The sequence below is a fragment of the Oryctolagus cuniculus genome, chromosome 6 (genome assembly GCF_051225735.1).
Source record: "Oryctolagus cuniculus isolate XC-2025 breed Fujian yellow rabbit chromosome 6, ASM5122573v1, whole genome shotgun sequence".
Classification (NCBI taxonomy): domain Eukaryota; kingdom Metazoa; phylum Chordata; class Mammalia; order Lagomorpha; family Leporidae; genus Oryctolagus; species Oryctolagus cuniculus.
This window is the reverse complement of record NC_142872.1, coordinates 26469021-26490362: the sequence shown is the minus strand read 5'-3', so window position 1 is coordinate 26490362 and position 21342 is coordinate 26469021. Positions and strand designations below refer to the sequence as shown.

The 21342-nt window shown below is 53.2% G+C and overlaps 1 protein-coding gene across 3 annotated transcripts in view; it reads left to right on the top strand.

Moving 5' to 3' along the window:
* SPOCK1 (SPARC (osteonectin), cwcv and kazal like domains proteoglycan 1) overlaps nt 1-21342 on the top strand; it is a 487158-nt gene that overhangs the window by 107863 nt on the left and 357953 nt on the right. Inside the window, exons 3-4 of one of the 3 annotated variants that reach the window (XM_089335897.1) lie at nt 14750-14857; nt 14965-15306. The exons of the other annotated variants lie outside the window; for them this stretch is intronic. Coding sequence (XP_089192023.1) covers nt 14750-14857; nt 14965-14970 — 114 coding nt within the window. The 3' untranslated portion in view covers nt 14971-15306. Of the gene's footprint in view, nt 1-14749; nt 14858-14964; nt 15307-21342 lie in introns of those variants that run through there. 3 annotated transcript variants of the gene reach the window in all.

Sequence of the window (21342 nt, the reverse complement as noted above, 5' to 3'; positions counted from 1 at the left end):
CTTTTATTTTTCCTTTAAGTGCATTGTACTTTGCATTGAACTTGGGTGGACAACATAGGATGTAGTTCAGCTGCCTGACATGCAGTGGGAGGCCTGGATCCTATTCTCAGTGTTGTGTTTTCCTCTCTGTAGGAGTTTTGTGTATCTTCGAGGATACTGGGTCTTACGCAGTTGTGTATCCTTGACAGGTGTGTAGACCACCATCTAGCCTTTAGTAGTCTGTATTTTCCAGAGCCGTTCAAAGCAACCCTGAGAGGAAGGTACAGCAATTTCCCTTAGCCTGCTCCCCACATGTGCACGGCCTGTCCCGCCATCATCTCCTGCGGTGTTGTGTTTGTTACAGTGGATGAGCCTACGGTGATGCATCCTTGTGTCCCAAGTCCCATGGCTGACCTTACTGCGGTCATTCTTGGCGTTGTACATTTTACAGATTTGGTCATAAGTGTAATGACAGAAATCGTTACTGTGGTGTCCTTCGGGATAGTTTCAGTCACCTGAAAATCCTTTGTGTTCTAACTCTTCATTCCTGCCTCTACCCTATTCCCTGGGAAACACTGTTCTTTTTACTGTCTTCGAAGTTTTGACTAGAATGTCTTTGACTTTACTGGAATGTGTTGTCTTTTCTAGAATGTTGTTGTGTCTTTGAAATCATACAGTATATTGCTTTTTTAGATTGGTTTCTTTCCCTTAGTAACAGGTATATAAGCTTCCTCCATCTCTTTTCATGGCTTGATAGCTCATTTCTTTTTAGTGCACAGTACTGTTCCTTGGAAAACACAAGAAAGCAATTGACTTTTGTATATTAACCTTGTATTTTACAACCTTGCTATTTTTGCTTATTAGCCGCCACCTGTTTTTGTAAATAAGATCGTATTGGAACACGGCCATGCTCATTTGTTTACATGTTGTATGTGGCACCTTTCATGTTATAACAGCAGAGCTGAATAGTTGAAACAGAGACCATATGGCCCAGAAAGCCGAAAATACTAACTGGCCCTTGACTGAAGGAGTTTACTGATCCCTACACGAGAGCATTCCGGAGGTCCTTGGTGCACGGTAGGAGTGTGGCAGAGCCCGTGCTCAGTGAATGTTTGAACACTGGACTGATGAAGTGTGCCACTGGTCTGCAGGTGGGGTGTTCTCTCTTGTGGGCTGTGCAGGGGTGATGTCCTGGGCTGGATTGCAGCACTGCCTCTGAGGGGCAGAGCACCACACAGGGTGTGGATGGCTTTGTGTGAGCCAGTGCCTCTCCTGGACCAGGGGAAGAGTGGCTGATGGCGTCTGTTTGTGTATTTGTGTTTATTGAGTGCACTGCTGGTAATAAGTCACTGTGCTAGTTGTACCGTTTGCCTGTTGGTGTGTGTGTGTGTTGTCTCTGACAGTCCTGGAAAGCTGGTAATACCCTTGCTCCTTACTTGAAAGTGGTGAGGGGTACACGCTGAGTTCCATGTCCGAGGTTGTATCATTGGGAATGGCAGAGCCAGCTTCAGAGTGTATCTGATGCAGAAGCCCATGAGTGTGCTGCCAGGGCCCTGCGTCTCGGAAGTGTGGTTGGCAGCGCAGTGGCCCCTGCTGTCATGGTGACTGCCATCTAGGGAGGGACACATTGTGAAGCTTCCTGGAGAAGGAAGCGGAGATGATGTCTGTGATGGTAGCAGATGGGATGTTTGTTGTTTACTGGGTGCCTGCAGTTCGGCAGCACACGGTATAGCCGTTAGCCTTTCCGTCAGTGGAACCCCATGTGATCCTGCGATGGATGCTGCAGCAGTGAATTGTGTCAAACACACACACACACACACACACACCCCTGCAGTCTACAATAGTTAGGTTGTAGTTCTAACCCCTGGAACCTGTAAATGTGACCTTACTGAGAAAGCATGTCAGGGCTGGTGTTGCAAAGTGGGTTAAGCATTGCCTGTGACGCCGGCACCCCAAAACTGAGTGCTTTCTCCAATCCCAGATGCTGTGCTTCTGATCCAGCTCCCTGCTAATGTGCCTGGGAAAGCAGTGGAAGACGGCCCAAGTACTTGAGTCCTTCGACCCACGTTGGAGACTCAGATGGAGTTCCAGGCTCCTGGCACAGCTGTTGCAGCCATTTGGGGAGTAATCTAGTGGATGACAGATCTCTTTCTCTCCATCTCTGTCACTCTGCCTTTCATATAAATAAAATCTTAAAAAAGAGAGGCACTTCCTAAATGTTAATAAATGAAGGGTTTTGAGATTAAGTCATCTTGGATTTAGGGTGAGACTTCAGTTCAGTGACCGGTACCCTTATCAGAGAAAGGAAAGGGAGATTTGACACATGGAGACAGAGAGGGAAGGCTGCGTGGAGTGGGGGGAAGAAGAGCGGAGTGATTGTGCCATAAGCTGGGTGGACCAGTTACCCCCAGGAGCTGAGAGAGGGCAGAATTCTCTGCTGGAGGCTTCACAGGGAGCACAGATCTGCTGCACACCTTGACTTGGGATTGCTGGTTCCAGAGAGGCGAGAAAATAGACTCGAACCACCAAGTCTGTGGATCGGTGACAGAAGCCACAGGGCAGCAGCACTATTGTAGGTGCACCTGTTATTCCACTCATAGGGTGCGTTACCTGCCCTGGGTTGTACACCTGGTGAGGGGTGAAGCTGAGACTCGCACACAGGTGAGCCTGCTCTGGACTGTGGTGGGGGCGGGTTTTGATTCAGTTTAGTGGGGAGGTAGAACCTGATTAGCAAACTATGAGCACTGCTCACCAATTGCAAGTGAGCACTGGGGGTTCCTCAGAGGCCGCGCTCGCAGCTACAGAGTGCGAGCACCCCTCTGCCTCCTGCGCCCAGAGGTGCAGGTGGAATCCCCACGGGGCGCTTGCTGGACCATATGTCCCTGCTGTGCTGACATGCCCCGGCCGTGGAACAGAGCCCACGCAGCTTGTGCCAGCTGGGGACTCAGAGGGCGGCCTTGGAAAGTGGGGCCTGGAGCTGGCCTGGGCCTCAGAGGCACAGGCTGCAAGGCTAGCCTGGGAGTACGGAGGACAACGTGTGCCTTCTCTGGCGCTGAGAGGACAGTGACGTTGGTGTGGCTGATGAAGAGGGAGCCAGCGGTGAGTTTCAGGGGTGCTGTGCTCAGTTCCCCATGATGCTGTGCCCTGCAGAGAAGGAAGAGGTGGAACACACCCCACCTCTGGAGAGACTGGGTGTGGCATGGGCCAGCAACTGGCCTTCCCTGCAGGCCGCCTCCCCTGAAGAGCTGTCCCAGGTGCTTGGTAGGGCCTCTGGGGTTTTCTGGGGTTGACCAAGGTCCATGTTGCCGCACATCAGGTCATTCCTGTGTCTATCCGTGGATGCCCTCATTAGGCCAAAGCCTGTGTCACTGCTTCCTGAACGTTAGACTGCTTGAGTTACGCTGCAGCTGTGGGGCTGCCCGAGGGCAGAGAGAGTACCCTGATGAGATGACCTTGCAGCGCTGGCTGTCCGTGGGGTGAGGAGCACGATGGGAGAGCTGCCGAAGACTCCCCCACACCGCGGTGTGCACCGCGTCTCCGTGGGGAGCAAGGGCAGTTGAAACCAGCCAGGTGCTTGCAGGTGCTGCTGGAAACCTGGCAGGTCAGCACTGGACACCGAGGGCTGGTGGGTCAGAGGCCGAGGACGGGAAAGGCCGTAGGAGCTGCTGTCGCCTCACCCCGTGCAGGCAGCGTGTGAAGATTTGAAGATTTTTGCAGGTGGTGTGCAGCCTTGCGACAGCTCTTTGAGATGATTCCATCTTACAGGTGAGGAACAGACCGCAGGGTGTCTGTCTTACGGGACTGCCCCGGGGACTCACAGCAAGGGTAGTGCTGGGATAGGAGCCCAGGTCTTTCTGACTCAGTTGCTTGCTGCGTCTGGGGCAGGAGGGCTCTGCCTGGCAGGGGTGGGCCAGGTGGGCAGTGTCTATGCAGACTGTACAGAGGAGATGGGAAGAGCTAGGGGCCATCTCTCCTTGTCTTAGAGTTGTAGCCAGTCCTGGCCCAGCTGCTGAGCAGACTTCCAAGCCCTTGCCAGTCTCATGCCTTTATTTTAATATGACCGTGTTTAAGCTCGCTTTCTTCTCCAGGCAGTTCTTCCTGCTGTTTGTCCTCTGCAGTCCTTCTTCTCTGCTGCGGTGGCTTCCAGGAGCCCACCCTCAAATATCACGTACTCACGACCGTTTCATTCCCTGCCGCCTCCTTTAGGAAGATGCCCCCAGACGCTGTCGGGATGACACCCATCAGGCCTTCCATCCAGCGTGGACTCCGGATGTGCCTCACCCGTGCCATGTTCCCCTCCCTGCGGGCGCCTCCATCTCTGCCCCCCGCCTCTGTGCCCTCAGTGAGTCCTTAGTGTGTGAGGTGGAGTATTGCACTGTCGGTGGAGTGGGGTCCATGCACGTGGCGTGTGTCTGCCAGGCTGTGGCTCTCGTGAGTTCCGTGGGCGTGGGTCTGAGGGAGCTGTTTATGAATATCTTAGAGGAAAAAAAGGGGAATGATGAATGCTTGGGAAGCTCTTCCTTGACATTCTAATTCTTACCCACTCAGTGTTAAAGTGGCAGTATTTAGTTTGACGACTCCGTCTGTGCAGGGGAATTGGTTTTAGTGGGGGCTCGTGAATTGATCGGCCGCTCAGGTCTGAATTGCCGGTGAGATGAGTTTATTTGGAAAGAGAAGACAGTCTCAAGCCCTGCTCATCCCCCAGCTGCTGTGGTCACTCAAGCCCTTGCTCCTGTCCTGTGTGGCAGTACCGCCTGGCATGTATTGGCTCATCAAAGAAAAATTTCATATTCAGATTGGATACTGATTTAATGTCTGAGTTACGGCTATTAAGCCAAAGACATGAGTGAGGTTTAAAATCATCGGCTTGCCTTGTGTGGCTCTTCAGTAGCACCAGAATCCCCGTGGCTGGCGACGGGTGCTACTCAGAGGCATTTGCAGCTTGCTTGGGGCAGCGTGGGGGGACATTAAGGAACCTTGTCACTTGTGCTGTGCCTTTGTGCTGGTTCAAGCCACCGGATGGCTTGAAGATGCATTTGCATATTACTCAGGGTTTTTTTTTTTTTTCTCTTGGCAGTAAAGATAAATCTGTATGTGTTTGATCTCTCTAGTGTTTGAAGGAGATGAAGATAGATTCATTACGATGAAACTCTTTTCAAATGGTTCATCTGTCTTTGTTGTGATGGAAGGCTAGAATGGATTTTCATTCTAGTGCCTTCAAAATGTGATGCTGACATCCAGGGCCAAGGGACAGTGGCGTTGGAGGGGTAGCAGCGAGCCTTCCCTGCTGGGGCTGGGCATAGCCCTCCCACCCCAGCCCGGTAGACTGGCCTTTGCATGGGTTTGATGCGGTGGGAGAGGGCTTGGATATGTTGGGGGCTGCTGGGAACTGGGGTGTGCTTAGATGTCTGCAGGAAACCAGGGCAGGGGAGGGGGCTCGGGGAGAAATAAGCCAAGCCTGCCTCCAGCCAAGCCCGCGGAGCTGGGGCAGCGGCTCAGGACACACAGAGCTGTAGCTTGTGGCTCTATCCGTGGCCGTCTTGGAGGGCAGCTGTCTGCCTTGTGGTGCCTTTGCGCCTCCGTGCTGCTGCTTCCTGCTTTTCCCTCTCACCAGCTGCTAACTTGTTTGTTCTGCAGGCCTCACTTCTGGCTCCCCAAGAGGGAACTGAGCTCCTTCTAGTGAGCGTGCCATTGCTGGCTGGTCTGGGCAAGACAGCCTGTGCCTCCGGCACTGAGCCTTGGTCTGGCCGGCAGGGGCTTGGGATGAGGACTGCCCGGCGCCGAGCGTGCCGAGCTCTGCTCACGGAGCTCCATCTGGCTGATTTGCTCGACAAAGGGGCCGTGAGCAGGTAGCTGCCTGCAGCCTCTTAGGCGCCTGTCTGGCTCAGGTGGGATTTATGGCTGAGACTGCGCCTACCTATGTGTGAGAGAACAGTTGCTGCCATCACGTCCACCTTGCAGCTGGGTTTTGACCAGCATGAGGCCCGTGCACATTTTGCAGAGCTGGGTGGCTGTGCTGGTTCCACCCGGGCTCCCAGTGCCACTGCCCCCACCTCCCACTAGGCTTCCTGTTTTCTTCCTGCTTCGGCCACAGAGTCCTGAGAGCCCAGACAGCCGCCTGTGGCTGTCACAGGCTGGAGCTCCCCAGGGCAGCTGCTGCAGTGCAGCGTGGAGCAGAGATGGGCGGGGAGAGGTCACTGCGTGGCGCTGCTGCCGGCTCTGTCTCCAGATTCTCATTTGATGTTGCCTGATTTCTTTCAGACCCAGTCCGATTTCTCCTTAGGATAAGGACTTACTTTCAGCACTTATGTGGCTGATTTTGGAGTCTGTCCGTTTTGGCGAATGTCGAGGGGTTTATTCTGAACACACTGTGAAGAATTCCGCGTTCTGCTACAGCTGGTGGTCGTGCGGCAGCATAAGAAGTAGCCCCCCTCCCACGATTTGTCTGTCAGCTCGTCTAATTGCTTGTGTCTTGCCTCGTTCCAAAAACTTAATTTATTATTCCACAAGTAATACACGTTCCTTGTAGAAAATTAAAAAAAGTAGCAGGAACAAATTGTTCCTTGATACTTGGAGAGTAAGACATTGCACATTAAAATTTTTTTCCACTAAAGTTAAATCAACTGTGAGTGTAACTTGCTGAGGTAGACTGGAAACTCAGTATCAGCCATGCCTCAAGGCTCCTTGCCTTGGGCTAGAGGCAAGACCCAGGAGGAAGAGGGGGAGCCAGGATCCAGGAGGAAGGGGGGAGCCAGGAGCTGTGTGGGCCCTGGCACTGAATGCTCCCATCACGTGGGTGTCTGCCCAGCCCTCCCTGCCGGATCCTCCCCCATCACAGCCCTGGTCCAGAGGAGTTAGGCTCCCCAGCCTGGTCAGGGCCGCTCCTAACTTGGTGGTGGAAGTACACACCTCAGTCTCCCCCTCCCTGGGGAGGCTGCACAGTAAATTTTCCCCACTGGGGCAATAAAAGGAAACAGAGGTAGAGGAGGTCTTGTCCATTGCCAGCCCCGCCCCACTTCTGAACCCCAGAAATAAGAGTGCTTACCACCGTGGGGAAAGCAGGGCTCAGATCAATTGTAGGAAGTTCACAGTCGCTCTCCCTCATGTGTCGGGGACTCAGCTCTGAGAATCCACTGCAAAAACAGATGAACGAGGAAACACCACTAATATTCTTGCTGTCTCCTTAACCTGCAAATATGCAAAGAGAAAGCACAGGTCACCTACAGTCCTGCCACACATGCTTAACAGCTATTAATGTTTTGTGGTTGACCTCCTCATCTGTTCCCTGAGCACCAGGGGTGGGGGATGTCCAGCTTGGGGGCTGCATTTAAGGCCCAGGAAATCATTTGATCCGGTCCTGCCCAGGTGCTCGCAGATGGGACTCAAAATTCAGTAGATCTGTAGCAGGCTGATTTTTTTAAAGATGTATTTATTTATTGCAAAGGCAGAGTTACAGAGAGGCAGAGAGAAATAGAGGGAGAGAGGGAGAGGGGTAGGGAGAGGGAGAGAGGTCTTCCATCTGCTGGTTCTCACCCCAGATGGCCAAAATTGCCGGAGCTGTGCCAGACTGAAGCCAGGAGCCAGGAGCTTCTTCCAGGTCTCTCATGCAGGTGCAGGGGCCCAAGGACTTGGGCCATCTTCCACTGCTTTCCCAAGCCATAGCAGGGAGCTGGATCAGACTTGAAACAGCCAGGACTCGAACTGACATCCATATGGGATGCTGGCCCTGCAGACAGCAGTTTTACCTGCTCTGCTACAGCGCTGTCCCCAGCAGGCTGATTTTTAAGTTGATAATTTTGCGCAACCTGCGAATGATGTTATAAATACCCAGATGGCCCTTGGCAAAAGAAAGGTCCCTACCTCTGGAGCAGACCCGTGCTGTGAGATGAGAGAGGGCTTCCAGATTCAGGGTCCAGCAGCACTGTAAGAAGGAGCTGACTGGGGCCAGCTCTGTGGTGTAGCGGGTAAAGCTGCTGCCTGCAGTGCTGGCATTCCCTATGGGTGCCGGTTCAAGTCCCGGCTGCTCCTCTTCCCATCCAGCTCTGTGCTGTGGCCTGGGAAAGCAGTAGAAGCCCTGCACCCACATGGGAGACCTGGAAGAAGCTCCTGGCTCCTGGCTTCGGATCGGTGCAGCTCTGGCTGTTGGAGCCATCTGGGGAGTGAACCAGTAGATGGAAGACTTCTCTCTCTCTCTTTCTGTCTCTCTCTCTTTCTGCCTCTGCCTCTCTGTAACTCTGCCTTTCAAAAGAAGAAGGAGCTGACACGCAGGCAAAACCAGGGCCAGGAAATAAGATGAACCCAGGAGTCGCTTTTCCCATAAGGCTTCTTTGCTTCTCCCAGTGCCAGAAGGGCGTTTCTGAGGCGTCCTCAGCCAGGCCCGTGGGAGGGGAAGCTGTGTGTGTGGTGGGTCTGTTGCCTGCCTTCCCATGACCTGAGGAGCGCTGCTGGCTGCAGACCTGTCATTGCTGAACGGCGTCGCGAGTCCCGACGTGGCTGTGGTGCAGCCCAGTGGCTCTCCTTCCGCCTTCACCTCTTGCATCGAAACCGCTCGCACTGACAGCATGTGGAGTGCAGGGCATGCAGACTGTGGTCCTTGGCACAGGGGACTGTGGGGGGAGGGGCAGTGGTGCCAGCTACGGGTGAGGGAGGTAGCGAGAAGTTCCCTGTGCTACTTTCTTCTTGGGACCGAGCATTCCCAGGGCTGTGGGTTGCTCTCTGGGGCAGTCACTGGGCCAGTCCCCAGCCATGAAGCTGCTTGGAGGTGCCTGTGCCTGCTGCAATCCCCTGGGGGGTGAAGGCTGAGGGGCCTTGGTTTCCTTTTTGTCTTTGACATCTCTCTTAGCTTGTGTGCACAATTGTTGGGTGGCTGGTGATGGTTTTTTTGCAGTCAGCATTTTGACATTGCTGTTGAGTTTCTTATAGAGCCTTTTGAAATGGCCCGGTGCTCCCAGGCACAGAGGGAGGGAATGCTCTATAGAGCACTAGGAAGAGATGGCCCTGTGGGCTTTGTTTCTGGCAGACACGGTACCTCTCTGATAGTCAGGCTGCGCTTGTGCGCCCCTGAGCACTGGGCTCCCGCAGGCTGATTCTGGGGCCTCAGTGGTGCCGTTGTTGAATTCTTTTTTTTCTTTTGATAGGCAGATTTAGACAGTGAGAGAGAGAGAGAGACAGAGGAAGGTCTTCCTTCTGTTGGTTCACCCCTCAAATGGCCGCTATGGCTGGTTTGCTGTGCCGATCTGAAGCCAGGAGCCAGGTGCTACTCCTGGTCTCCCATGCGGGTGCAAGGCCAAGCACCTGGGCCATCCTCCACTGCCTTCCTGGGCCACAGCAGAGAGCTGGCCTGGAAGAGGGGCAACCGGGACTAGAACCCGGCACCCATATGGGATGCCAGCACCACATGCGGAGGATTAACCAAGTGAGCCAAGGCGCTGGCTCCTGTTGTTGAATTCTTGTTGGGAATTTCTAGAAGATTCTTATTTTGATTTTTTAACAAGTATTTTATTTATTTATTTGAGAGGTAGAGTTATAGACAAAGAGAGAGACAGAGAAAGGTCTTCCAGCTACTGATTCCACTTCCATCCAAATGGCTGCAGTGGCCAAAGCTGGGCCAGTCTGAAGCCAGGAACCAGGAGCTTGCTCTGGCTTTCCCACGCAGGTATAGGAGTCCAAACACTTGGGCCATCTTCTGCTGCTTTCCCAGGAGCATTAGCAGGGAGCTGGATTGGAAGTGGAGCAGCTGGGACTCAAACTGGCACCTATATGGGATGCTGACACTGCAGATGGTGGCTTTACCTGCTATGCCACAGTGCCCGTGTCTGTTTTTAGAATGGATTTAAAGTACATTCATCTAGTATAAGGTCTCTTGTCTTTTGTCATTTGTTGTTGTGCCATTACCATATTGTTATGCCTAGAAGTTACTCATTTTCATTGCTGTGTTGTATTCCATTGTATGAATTCATTACTATAATTTGTTCTACTGTTGATTGACATTTCATTGCTTTTTTTATTTGAAAGAATGACAGAGAGGGGGAAACAGACAAGCAGAGATCTTCTATCTGATGATTTATTCCCCAAATGTCTGCAATAGCCAGGACTGGGCCAAGCTGAACCCAGGAGCCCAGAAGTCAACCGGGATTTCCCAAGTGGGTGGTAGGGACCCAAGCAGTTGGGCCATCTTCTGCTGCTTGCCCAAGTGCATTAGTGGGGAGTTGGATTGGAAGGGGAGCAGCTGCGACTTGAACCTGTGCTCATATGGGCTGCTGGTGTCACAGGCGGTGACTTAACCTGCTATGCCACAATGCCAGACCTACGACATGGACTTTTTTTAAAAAACTGATTTAGATATTGGCTAACTTTTATTCTAGTGACTTAGAATTTTATTCATTTTCATTTTATTTGAAAGGCAGACAGAGGCAGACAGAGATTTTCCATGGATCTTTCTTTTCTTCCAAAGGAACTTTCACAGGAAGTAGATCAATTATGAACTGCTGCGAGTGAGTGAGGTGGTGGGCTAGGAGCCCCCTACTCTGTCTTGCCATTCCCTTGTGTGGTGGCCCTTGGGAGCGTGAAGTAGTTGAGCTCATTGGCCTAGGACCTGCCTTCTGGGGTGGGATTACCTGCCTCATTTCTCTTTGTAGTACATTTTGGAACAAATTACTTAACCTCAGTTTCTTTGTTAAATAGAGATTCATACAAAGGAGGACCTAGGTCCTAGAGCTATGAAAAAGGCTGAGTGCGACAGTGCAAGGCGAGCCCTGAGCGTGTTCATGCTTGCAGGTGCCTGGTGAATGGTGTGGTCACTGCTGCTGTCATCATCGCAGCCCACTCTGCTGTCCTCTGGGCAGCCCTGGATGGTGTGGGCTCGTGCCGGTGGCAGGGCCATAGCCCTTTTTTTATTTTTTTATTTTATTTTTTTATTATTATTTTTTTTTATTTTTTGACAGGCAGAGCGGACAGTGAAAGAGAGAGAGACAGAGAGAAAGGTCTTCCTTTGTCGTTGGTTCACCCTCCAATGGCTGCCACGGCCGGCGCGCTGTGGCTGGTGCACCGTGCTGATCCGATGGCAGGAGCCAGGTGCTTCTCCTGGTCTCCCATGGGGTGCAGGGCCCAAGGACTTGGGCCATCCTCCACTGCACTCCCTGGCCATAGCAGAGAGCTGGCCTGGAAGAGGGGCAACAGGGACAGAATCCAGTGCCCTGACTGGGACGAGAACCTGGTGTGCCAGCGCCGCAAGGTGGAGGATTAGCCTAGTGAGCTGCAGCGCCGGCCAAGGGCCATAGCCCTTGGTCTCTGGACCCGTGAAGGTGTGACATTCCACAGGGAGTGCGGCTTCCTCTGAGGTTCTCCTCCTCTTTGGGGGTATGCAGTCACTCAGGGCCCCGGCAGAAAGCTGACCTCTCCTGTTTAGTGTAGTTGTACCCCCGCCCACCCCAGAGCTCTGTTTCTGGGACCTGGTGTGCTTTGGGCTTTGCTCCATCCTTGCAGCCTGATGTCTTTGTGGCGTGAAGCCAGAGACTCCAGAACGAGGTCGGGGTGTGAAGCACGGAGCCCCTTTCAGGCTTTTATTGTTTCTTGACTTCCAGCCAAATTGGACTTTTGGAGCCAGGCCCGGGCCCAGGCGTGGCTGGAAGGAGTGGACATTAGTGCTGCAACGACTCCGGTTAACAATAGAGGACATCTATTCAGTGCGTGAGGTCTGCATCTCATGTGTCACTCAGGCTCACAGCAGCCCTAGGAGGTGCCTGCAGTTACTGTTGTGTGTATTCATCTGCCCACTGGGCGTTGTCTCTTCCAACCAGAATGTGTTTTGTTAACTGTTGTTTCCCCAGAAGCTGGATCAGTGTGGACTCAGTAAATATGTGTGCGGCCAGTGGATCATTCTTAATGTTAAAGAAGCAGCAACTGGGCTTTGGGACAATTAAGGGACGTGCTGAAGGTCACCATGCTGGTAGGGGCAGAGCCAGGTCTGTCTGATGCTCTGCTCCTGCTGGTTACTGTGCCCTTGAACAGGAGGGGGAGCCTCTTAAGAAAGGGCGGAGGTCCAGGTTGGAGTGGGATTGAAGGATGCTCCCTTGGAGCCTGTGTTGGTATTATCCTATGGGAATGAGCCCGGTGCACTGCAGGGAGCACAGGGAATGTGCACCTGTCACATAGGTGGAGTTATTCAGGACCCTCAGCTGTCAGTCTAGGTCTTGTATGACCCCAGATGGCCTGGCCAGGCAGAGAACTTGGTGATGGGCCTCAGTCTTGGCCCTGTGCCAGAGTGTGGCAGGCACTGGGCAGACTTTTTTTTTTGATTCATTTATTTATTTGAAAGTTAGAGTTATACAGAGAGAGAAGTAGAGGCAGAGAAGAGGAGAGAGAGAGAGAGAGCGAGCGAGCGAGCGAGAGCGAGTGTCTTCCATTCACTGGTCCACTCCCCAGATGGCTGCAATGGCCAGAGCTGTGCCCATCCGAAGCCAGGAGCCAGGAGCTTCCTCCAGGTCTCTCATGCAGGTGCAGGGGCCCAAGGACTTGGGGCATCTTCCACTGCTTTCCCGGGCCATAGCAGAGAGCTGGATCGCAAGAGGAGCATCTGGGACTGGTACTGGTGGCCATGTGGGATGCCAGCACTACAGGCGGCGGCTTTACCTGCTATGACACAGCGCCGGCCCCTGGGCAGACTTCTGTGTCCTGGAACATTCTACAGGGATGTTGTTGGGGATTTGCAGGGTGGGAGGTGAAGCTTGTGCTTGTCCAGCAGACCCTGGGTTGGTCCCAGGCTTAGGCCAGGGACTGCGGATACTGGGAGCATTCACCATCTTTGTCTTCCAGCCTTGTTACCAACAGGCAACTACGTTGGTCCTACTCATCGCATGGGGGCCTTCCAGCCGTCTGGGCTAATGGACGTACTTTTATTTATAGCACCATTGGCAGGAAGTCAGTCCCATTGTGCCCTTACCCTGTGAACAGTGGTTGCAAAGGGTTGCTGTCCCTAGTCAGGCCCATGTCCTTGGATCGGAGATCCAGGTCTGGGGGTACCTGCTCGCCCGCCGCCTCCTTAGCCTGGTGCCTCCCTGTTCCTGACTCTCCCTGGATTCTGGATGTGTCAGCCCAGGGCCTCGAAGGTATGCGATCCCTCCTCTTTCACTGCACAGCCTTCTGTGGCTAGCATGGTCATTTTCTGGAATTCTTACCCACTGGTAACTCAGCCCTGTAACCTCACTAGACCCTTTCTGGGGATTTCTGACACAGAGTTGCACTTGGTTCTGACAGCTTTGAAGCCCCCTTTTGACATGAGCTGTCTCCTACTCTTGGCTTCTCACCCTGGGGTCATTTAAAGCAAGTTTCTGGACAGTGTCTCGTCACGGTCTTGTCTTCTAGAATTAACTTGCCTGTGTCTCCGTGGGCAGGGAGGGCTGAGCCTCCTATCTCCATGAGGCGGGATGCAGCTCGCATTGCTAGAGAAAGGGACGCTCTGTAGCATGAGGCCTCAAACAGGCCCCATGAACAGCAGGCTGGAGAGCCTGGTAGGTAGCAGCTCTGCCCTCACTTTGTCCTGTTGCTCCCTCACTCCTTAGGCCCACACAGCCCAATACAATGACCCCCCAGCCCATGGCTCCTGAATGCTTGGAAGAGGCAAGTCTGAATGGAGATGTGCCGGGAACAGTGCCTTAGCATGGATCATTCATGTTTGAAAACACTGGTGGCATGTGGGGATGGGGTTGTTTCTAGATACATTTTCGTGCGTCAGAATTCAAGTGCTGTGGCTCACATCTGTGGTTGGCATTTTTACTGGGTGGTGCTGCTGTCAGCTGAGGGTAGTGCGAGTTCCCCTTCAGGGGATGCTGTGTGGGTTACGGGCTTTGGTGCCTGGCATGTGGTAAAGCATCACAAAGTCTTTGGCCATCGTCATAGTCGTCATCTTAGCATCCAGGGTGGAGACCCAAGCCAAGAGGAAAACGTGGCGATGGAGACATCTTGGTTGTGGCTTGAGGTGAACATGGTCCCTGCTGAGTGGCGGTCTGTGATTTGGGGTTCTCGGTGTTAAATGCAACCCCACTCCTCTTGCAGCCTCAGTTGTATTGCGGTGGAAGGCTGTTGGCACCACAGAGACTGGCTCATGGTCGACTGCTCTGTAGACTTGCTGGAGGCTGGCATCTTTACCCAGCGGCCCGAGCGCTGTAATGGAGTGAGAGCCACTCTGGGGAGCAGCTGTGAACAGCGAAGCTGTATGCTGAGCCTTCTGCCGAGTGCTTTTCCTATATGAGGGGACTTCAAGAGTTCATGGAAAATGCACATGGTCCTTTTACAAGCTCTCATTTCCTAGAGAGGGAGGAGGGTGAAGGGATGGAGGGAGGGGGAGAGAGCGAAAGAGAGCGGGCGAGCTTCTGTTCACTGGTTCACTTCCCAAACACCTGGAACAGCTGCGGCTGGGGTGGAGCTGGGAGCTCCACATGGATGCAGGAGCCCATCTGCGTGAGACGGCACTGCTGCCTCCCGGAGTCCGCATCGTCAGGAGCTGCTCCAGTGTGGGTGCAGACGTCTTCACTGGCACCTGACCTGCTTGGCTGAAAGCTCCGCCCACTTTTGGGGAGCTTTTGGAAGTGCCTTTATATTTCTTTGTCTGATGCTTACACAGCCCTTGAAGCTGAGTAGTGGCCTCTACAATTTTCTACGGAGTAAAGCAACACCCAGGAGGTGCCCTTAGTTTTGCAGCCAGGGAGCTGGGCCTGGAATCCAGGTCTGTGTGGTTTCTTCAGTTATTACAGTGTTTATTCTGCCTTGATAGAACTCAGAGCAAGTCTGCTTTGATCAGGAGGCTTCCCGTCTTTCCGAATATCAGAGACACTGCAGATGGCTGAAATCCGGAGCCACACTGAGAACCCTCAGGCCAAGGGTGAGCCGCGGTCTGGGCCAGGGGAGTACGCGAGGTCAGGTTCTGGGCCCAGTGGTGAGAGCAGCATGGCCGTGGCCCACACGTGACCCTTGGCCTCCACCCAGCAGATTTGACACGATTTTTCCACGGACCTGAGGTGCAGCCTTCAGGACGGCTTTCCCGAGACCCCTGACAAATGCACGGACATCGTCACCGAGGCTTAGAGGAGGCGTCTGATGGAGCGTTTCCAAGGCCACGGGGCTTCCTGGAAGAACTCCATTGCAGCTTCAACGCCAGCGACTGCACGTGTCAGAAAAGGCCTTCTCTGTCCTCTAGGCCTGGTGTGGAATCGCTGGTGACTTCAGCACATTAGCTGAATGGCCGGAAGGATCTGCAGCACAGAGCGGGTGCCTCTGCTGCCGCAGGACACTGCGCGGCGTGGTCTTTAATGAGCGAGTGTCAGGGCTGGAGCAGCTGCCTTTCAGGGGAGCTGGTTCTCTTGAATAAAAGATTTCTATTTAGTATCCTGCTTATTTCCTCTTTGACCCCCTTTTAGTCAAAATATGCAAGGTTTATTCCTCACCTCTTGACATCCGATGCCTGTTAGAGCCCCATTAGCATTTGTTCTCATTGATGTTCATTGCATTTTAAATCTGGCAGGGACGTGATTAAGAGGTGGAAAATCACCAGACTTGGGCGGCCTGTGACTGTCGGATCCTGGTGTGATGACCAGCTCAGCGTTTAATCACGTTCTTGTGCTTTCCGTTTGCTTTCATACCCCTGCAGGCAAGAAGTTCAATCCCAAGTCATGCTTCAGCTCTGCAGGAAGGGGGAGGGGCCGCGAGCGGGGTGCAGCGTGCCCTGCTGGGCCTGCCTGTGCTGAGAGGCCGGCGGGGGCCTGGGAGCCCCACTCTCCCTGCATCCTCCTTGCATCCGACGCCTTGAGAACAAGCAGCTGGCCGAGCATTTGTGTGGACAGGCATGGAGCTCAGTGGGTTCCTCGGGGATTGCAAGCCATCCTCCCACCTGTGCTACGAGAGCGGTGGCTGCTGTGGACTGAACTGGGCCCCTCCCTCAAAATTCTCAGGTTGAAGGCATAACCCCCATGATGGGGCCTCTAAGAGGTACTTAGGTATCGATGAGCTCAGGAGGGCGGTCTTCACCCTGGAGTTAGTCCTCGCCAGGGAACCAAACTCCACAGCACCTTGATGGCGACTTCCAGAACTGTGAGGAGTAGATGCCCGGCTGTGGTGTGCTGTTACAGCAGCCTGAGCTGACCGAGCCAGGGCTGCCGGTTGCATCTCACAGCTCCGAGAAGCTGCCTCCCGTTCCCCAGTCGGTAGTGACAGACCGAGGCCAGGCTGGGCGTAAGGACTGTTGTCCCCTCTTCCTCTGGGGGTGGGGCTTGCCTGTTAGGGCTTTGCCTGTTTGAGTTCTGCTTGGGAGGATTTCCTGTGGTTCTCATTTCATGTCTGGTGCACCTCGAAGCCACACGTAGGTAAGAGCAGAATGAATGAACGAATACGCCAGCCTGGGATGGAAACCAGCAAAGGAACATTGTGGATGGGGAGGCCACGGAGCACTCACCTCACCCCCCTTCCCTAGTGTCCTGTTGAGGAGTCTGAGGGAGCGGGGGTCCCCAGGCTGGTCTCCTCTGCTACAGCAATTCTGGGAGCCCAGCCAGAGCCCTTGCCCTGGTCATCAGGAACTGCCCCTGGGGGAGTATGGGGGTGGGAGTCTTGTACTGTCCTCTCCCAGTTGGGCCCAGCTTAGCTGACCCCTCCCCAGTGGGTGCCCAAACTTCTGTTTCCATCTGAGCACCACACTGGTGGGGAAGAGTGAGTTAAAGCCTGCAAGTGCGAGTCTATCGCACAGAGCAGCATCTAGGTCATTTCTCCAACACAAAGGAAAAGAAACGCAGCTCGCCCCGCTGCTCCGTGCAGAATCACACCAGGCAGGTAGCGGGCCGTTTTAATAAGATACAGCAAGATTAATCAGGGGATCGGCCACGGGTTCCTTTGGAACACACAGTCTCGTGCACGGCTTTGAAGGGGAGGCAGTGAGGACAGAGGCCTGCGGGGGCTGGAAGAGGGGGGTACCAGGGACAGCAGCTCTAGACAAAGCCTTGGAGGCTTTTCGGGAGGGGTGCGGCATGCAGATGCTATTCAGTGGTCTGTCGGGTGGGGGTGGTGTGTGCGCTGCTTGCACCCTGCGTGTAGCCTGACTGGCTCTCTCTGGGTTGCACAGGGCCTTTGCATGCACTGCTCTCCCTCCCTGGATGGTCCTCTCCTGTCTCTGCCTAGTTCCCGCCCACTCTGCAGGTCTCATGCCCTGGGGAAGCCATCCCAGACCCCCGGACTGGGTCACTGGTGCCCTTTGTTCCCCTCAGGACCTCAAGCTCCCCTCCTGGGTGGCATTTTCCAGTTGTACCTGAAGGTAGAGCATCACTGCTTCCCCTCCTCTCTGCCTCCCTGGTTTGTTCTCCCGCTTCGCTAGGTGACCTGGGTGTCTCTGCTGGCTCATTAGCATGCTCCTGTCTGCAGACAGTTCTCCGGGTCCGGGCTCAGTCTTGCCTTCTGGTTTCAAAATCTGTCATTAGCTGACCACCATCTGTGTGACTGTTAGGTCCAGATGTGCACGCGAGCATTTGATTGGGTCATTTTTGGGCTGTGGAGTGTGTCTTCTAGGATCAGGTGTTAGTCTTCACTCAGTTTTGGAAGACGGGGTCTTGTGACCGTGGGCATAGGAGGGGCAGGAAGCGGGGTGGAGGTGGGCAGTCACAGCGGGCAGCATTCCCCCTGCCAGTTCTGGTAGGAGTGGGGGCCTCTGCCCCTGGCTCTCACCTAGGCTTGCCCATTGCCTTTGAAGGCAGAGGTGTGCTCCTCATTGCAGCATTTGAAGAGCTGGGCAGGTAGTTGGTGATGATCAGGCATTGATTCAAGCAAGTGGGGAAAAAGGAGAAGATGCCTGGGTGCCTTCCAAACCATTTGGGCTGAGAATCTGTGTTGGGATCGGTGGTTTTTGTGGGTCAGCATGAAGGACTGGAGGCACAGAAGCGCGGGGAGCTGGAAGCAGCCTGATGGGGAACAGTCCTGGTGATGATGGCTCCTGAGCATGGGCGCTTCCAACGTTCTGTTCACCGTGCGCCTGCTGTCTAATTGTGTTCCTGGGGCACATCTCAGGTTATTTATATATCTTCCCATTAAACCGTGTTAAAAGGGAAAATTCCTTAGGCCAGTTAGGTTTAATGGAGTTTATCCAAGCAAAGCCAAATGGGAACACTTGGTGTGTTGGACAGCTCCCAGAGCCAAGGCAGGTTCTGAGAGCTCCAGCCGATAGCCCAATCTGGCAGCATTTATAGAAAAGAAAAACAAGCTATGAATAGAAAACAACTGAGTTGGCTGCAGCCTGGTCACCCAGTCGGTGGGTTATTGCTTAGTTAGTTGTTTACAGCCTAGTCAGTTAACTGGCTACAGGGCCTTCTGCACCCAGCCAAAAAAACTCACTCACTGATGACGTTCTGTGTTACTTTGGTCTGTGGTCTCAGTGCAGGTGCACAGTCGAAACTTATAGTCTCCCCCATGTTTTAAGGTCTGTAGGCTTCTTAAGGAGTGCCCCCTGTGCTTCTTCTGGGGCCGTGAGCCTCTGGACCTGCTCGCCAAGCACCCAGTAACCTGATGGCCTTGAATGTCACCCTGATGTTTCTCTATGCATGGTGCTCCGTGGCAGGGCTGTTCGTGACTGGCTGCAGGAGTCGGGCACTGGGCAGGGATGTTGGAGTCAAGATGGCTCCAGGAGAGCCTCCTCCATGGATTGTATGCTTGTCACCAGTTGTGGCCACTTGGTACTGGGCAGCATTTTCCAGTGGGTAGCAAAGGCGGGGCATTGGCTGAGGGGGGCTGGGGAGGGAGGCAGGCGTGCTCTGCTCCCCAGCCCCAGGGCTGATGTCATCAGGGCCAGCTCAGTCGTTGGCTTCCTGTCCTTCCCAGCCTGATGATGGGTGAATGGAGAAGAGACCTGGTAGCAAAGCGTCACTGCCCTGTGACTCAGCCATCACTTCTCTCCCTCTGGTCTCTTTGTCCGCAGTTGAAGCCATCTAAGGTCTGGTGTTTAGGAATTGCAGCCCCAGTCATTGGCTCTTCTCCTGCACGTGGCCTGGTTGCCTCTTGGATTTGCTGACAGCTGTGGTCACACCTAGCTGGAACATCTGTCCTTTCTCTGTCTTTTTTTCAGAGCCAGCTCTCTTACCTCTGATTATCACTGAATTTCAGAACCGAGACCCCTGGGAGACTCCTTGCTGCACTGTTTGTTACCAAACTGCCTCATTGCTTGTCTGTGTACTCTGCTACCTGCCCAGGAAAAGGAGCTACAGTCCTTTGACAAGCAGTTGGTCAGTGTCGAGTGTTGTTAACACCTTTTACCCAGCAGGTCCCCCAGAGGAAGGGGTGGGACAGGACTGGAGCCTTGACCTTCCATGCCCATTTGGTGAGAGGACTTCGGGCACCGTTGCTGGAATGCAGCTCTGCTACTTCTTGGTGGGATGTTGTTGGGCTCCTTAACAGCTCTGGCTTTTCTAGCCTGAGGAATGAAGTTGGTAACACCCACCTCTTGTGAGAATTCAGCGACATCTCGGGGCTTTTTAGCACCATGCCTGGGAGTGAGTGCTCAATGGATGATAGCTGTTTGGGGTATTACAGTCCTGATTACGGATTTTCATGAGACAGGTCCATGTTTGCTTCTTTGAAATCATTGAAGTTGTCCTGTTTCCCGTGTGACATCCTGGACTTTCAGAGTCTGAAAATGCTTGCTTGTCCTGGACGCCCTGGTTGAGGATTCGTGCCGCTCTTGATGAGCGCGCACGGAGCCTGCATCGCTGTCGCGATGGCTCACTGGGCACTGGTGCAGAGGGCTTGCCCGGGGTAGCCTGTGCCCGTCTCTGCCTCCTGGGACACTGGGTGGGAGCACCGGCCGTGCTCAGAGCGTTGGCTGCTCCTCGTGGGTTGATTCATGCGAAACTGCTTTCTTCCGGTGCTGCCAGAAGTTTTGGGACTGTCCTTTTGTGTGCTGTGGTGCGTAAGTGGCACTACAGAATCTTTAATAAGGTCAACTATAATACTTGTTTGGAAACTGTATAAGCTGAGTTAGGAAAACAGCTTTGATTGCATGAGTAATATTTAAAGTGTCTGCTAAAAATACAGTAACTTTTCTGTCAATAATAGAAAACCTTCTGAGCTCTGGAAAGATTTTTGAAGCACGATGCAGTGGCTCTTGCCTGTCTTGGTGAAAGTTTTCCATTAAACAGATGATTCATGTTACGAGAGCGGAATGATTAACATGAATTATGGGAAAATTATTCTAAGACTTGAATGTCTGATTTATGAATGGGTTCCGAGGCAGACTGCTCTGCAATTGCTGTTTTTAAAGGAGTTTAGAAGCTTAGTGAGGCCCTCCAGCGGGAGTTGCCCCAACGTTGGCCTTTATTTTAAGGTGCTGTCTCAGCACCCTTTATTTAAAGAGAGAAATCTTGCTTCCAGGGATGGGGACGACCCGTGACTGTCAGTCCCAGAGTGGATTCTAGAGTTTATCCCAAACCTGACTCAATGAGAGGGATTGAGGACTATCTCCTAAAGAATGTCTTATGCAAAAAGGTGGGAAGCAACCATTATTTTTTTTTTTTAAAGATAGAGTAATTTACTAGAAAGGGAGAGATAGAAGGAGAGTGGGGCAGACAGAGGCAGAAGGGGAAGAGGAGGAAGAGATCTTCCATTGACTACTTCAGTCTCTATAAGGCTGCAACGGCTGGGGCCGGACTAGCCTGAAGCCAGGAGCCGTGAACTCCATCCAGGTCTCCAAGGTGAGTGTCAGGGACCCAAGCCTGCTGCTTTCCCAGATGCATTAGCAGGGAGTTCATTGGAAGCAGAGAATCTGGAACTTGAACTGATGCTGCCTTGTAGGATGCTGGTGTCACAAGCAAGACTGAATCAACTATACATGGTGCTGGCCCCAGCGACCGAGATTATTCCAAGTTGACCAGAAGCTAGTGTGATGAAGACAATTGCTGAGGCTCTCGTCACCTTTTCACTTGTAATAGCACTTTCCCCAGGTAGGTCTGAGCAGAGACTCCTGGGCTGAGACCACAGCCTGGGAGAGGGGGGTATTGCGGGGAGGAGAGCAGGTGCTGAAAGGTGAGTGTCCTTCAGCCCCAAGGTTTGGTCCACGCCACGTCATCATGAAAAGCATGACCTGAAGCCTTCCTGGGTTCCAGGACCTGTGCAGCATGCCTGGACAGCAGTCCTCTGTGTGAGTCCTCTGTGTGTGTCCCACCTGTGATGATCATGGTCCTGCAGTGAGCACTGATGAGCAGCTGGCGTGCACCTTAGACACCTTATACTAGCAATGGCTTTTAGAGGGAGGTGTTCCTGTCACCCCCATTTTTTTTTCAAGATTTATTTTATTTATTTGAAAGATGGAGTTACAGAGAGAGGTAGAGACAGAGAGATCTTCCA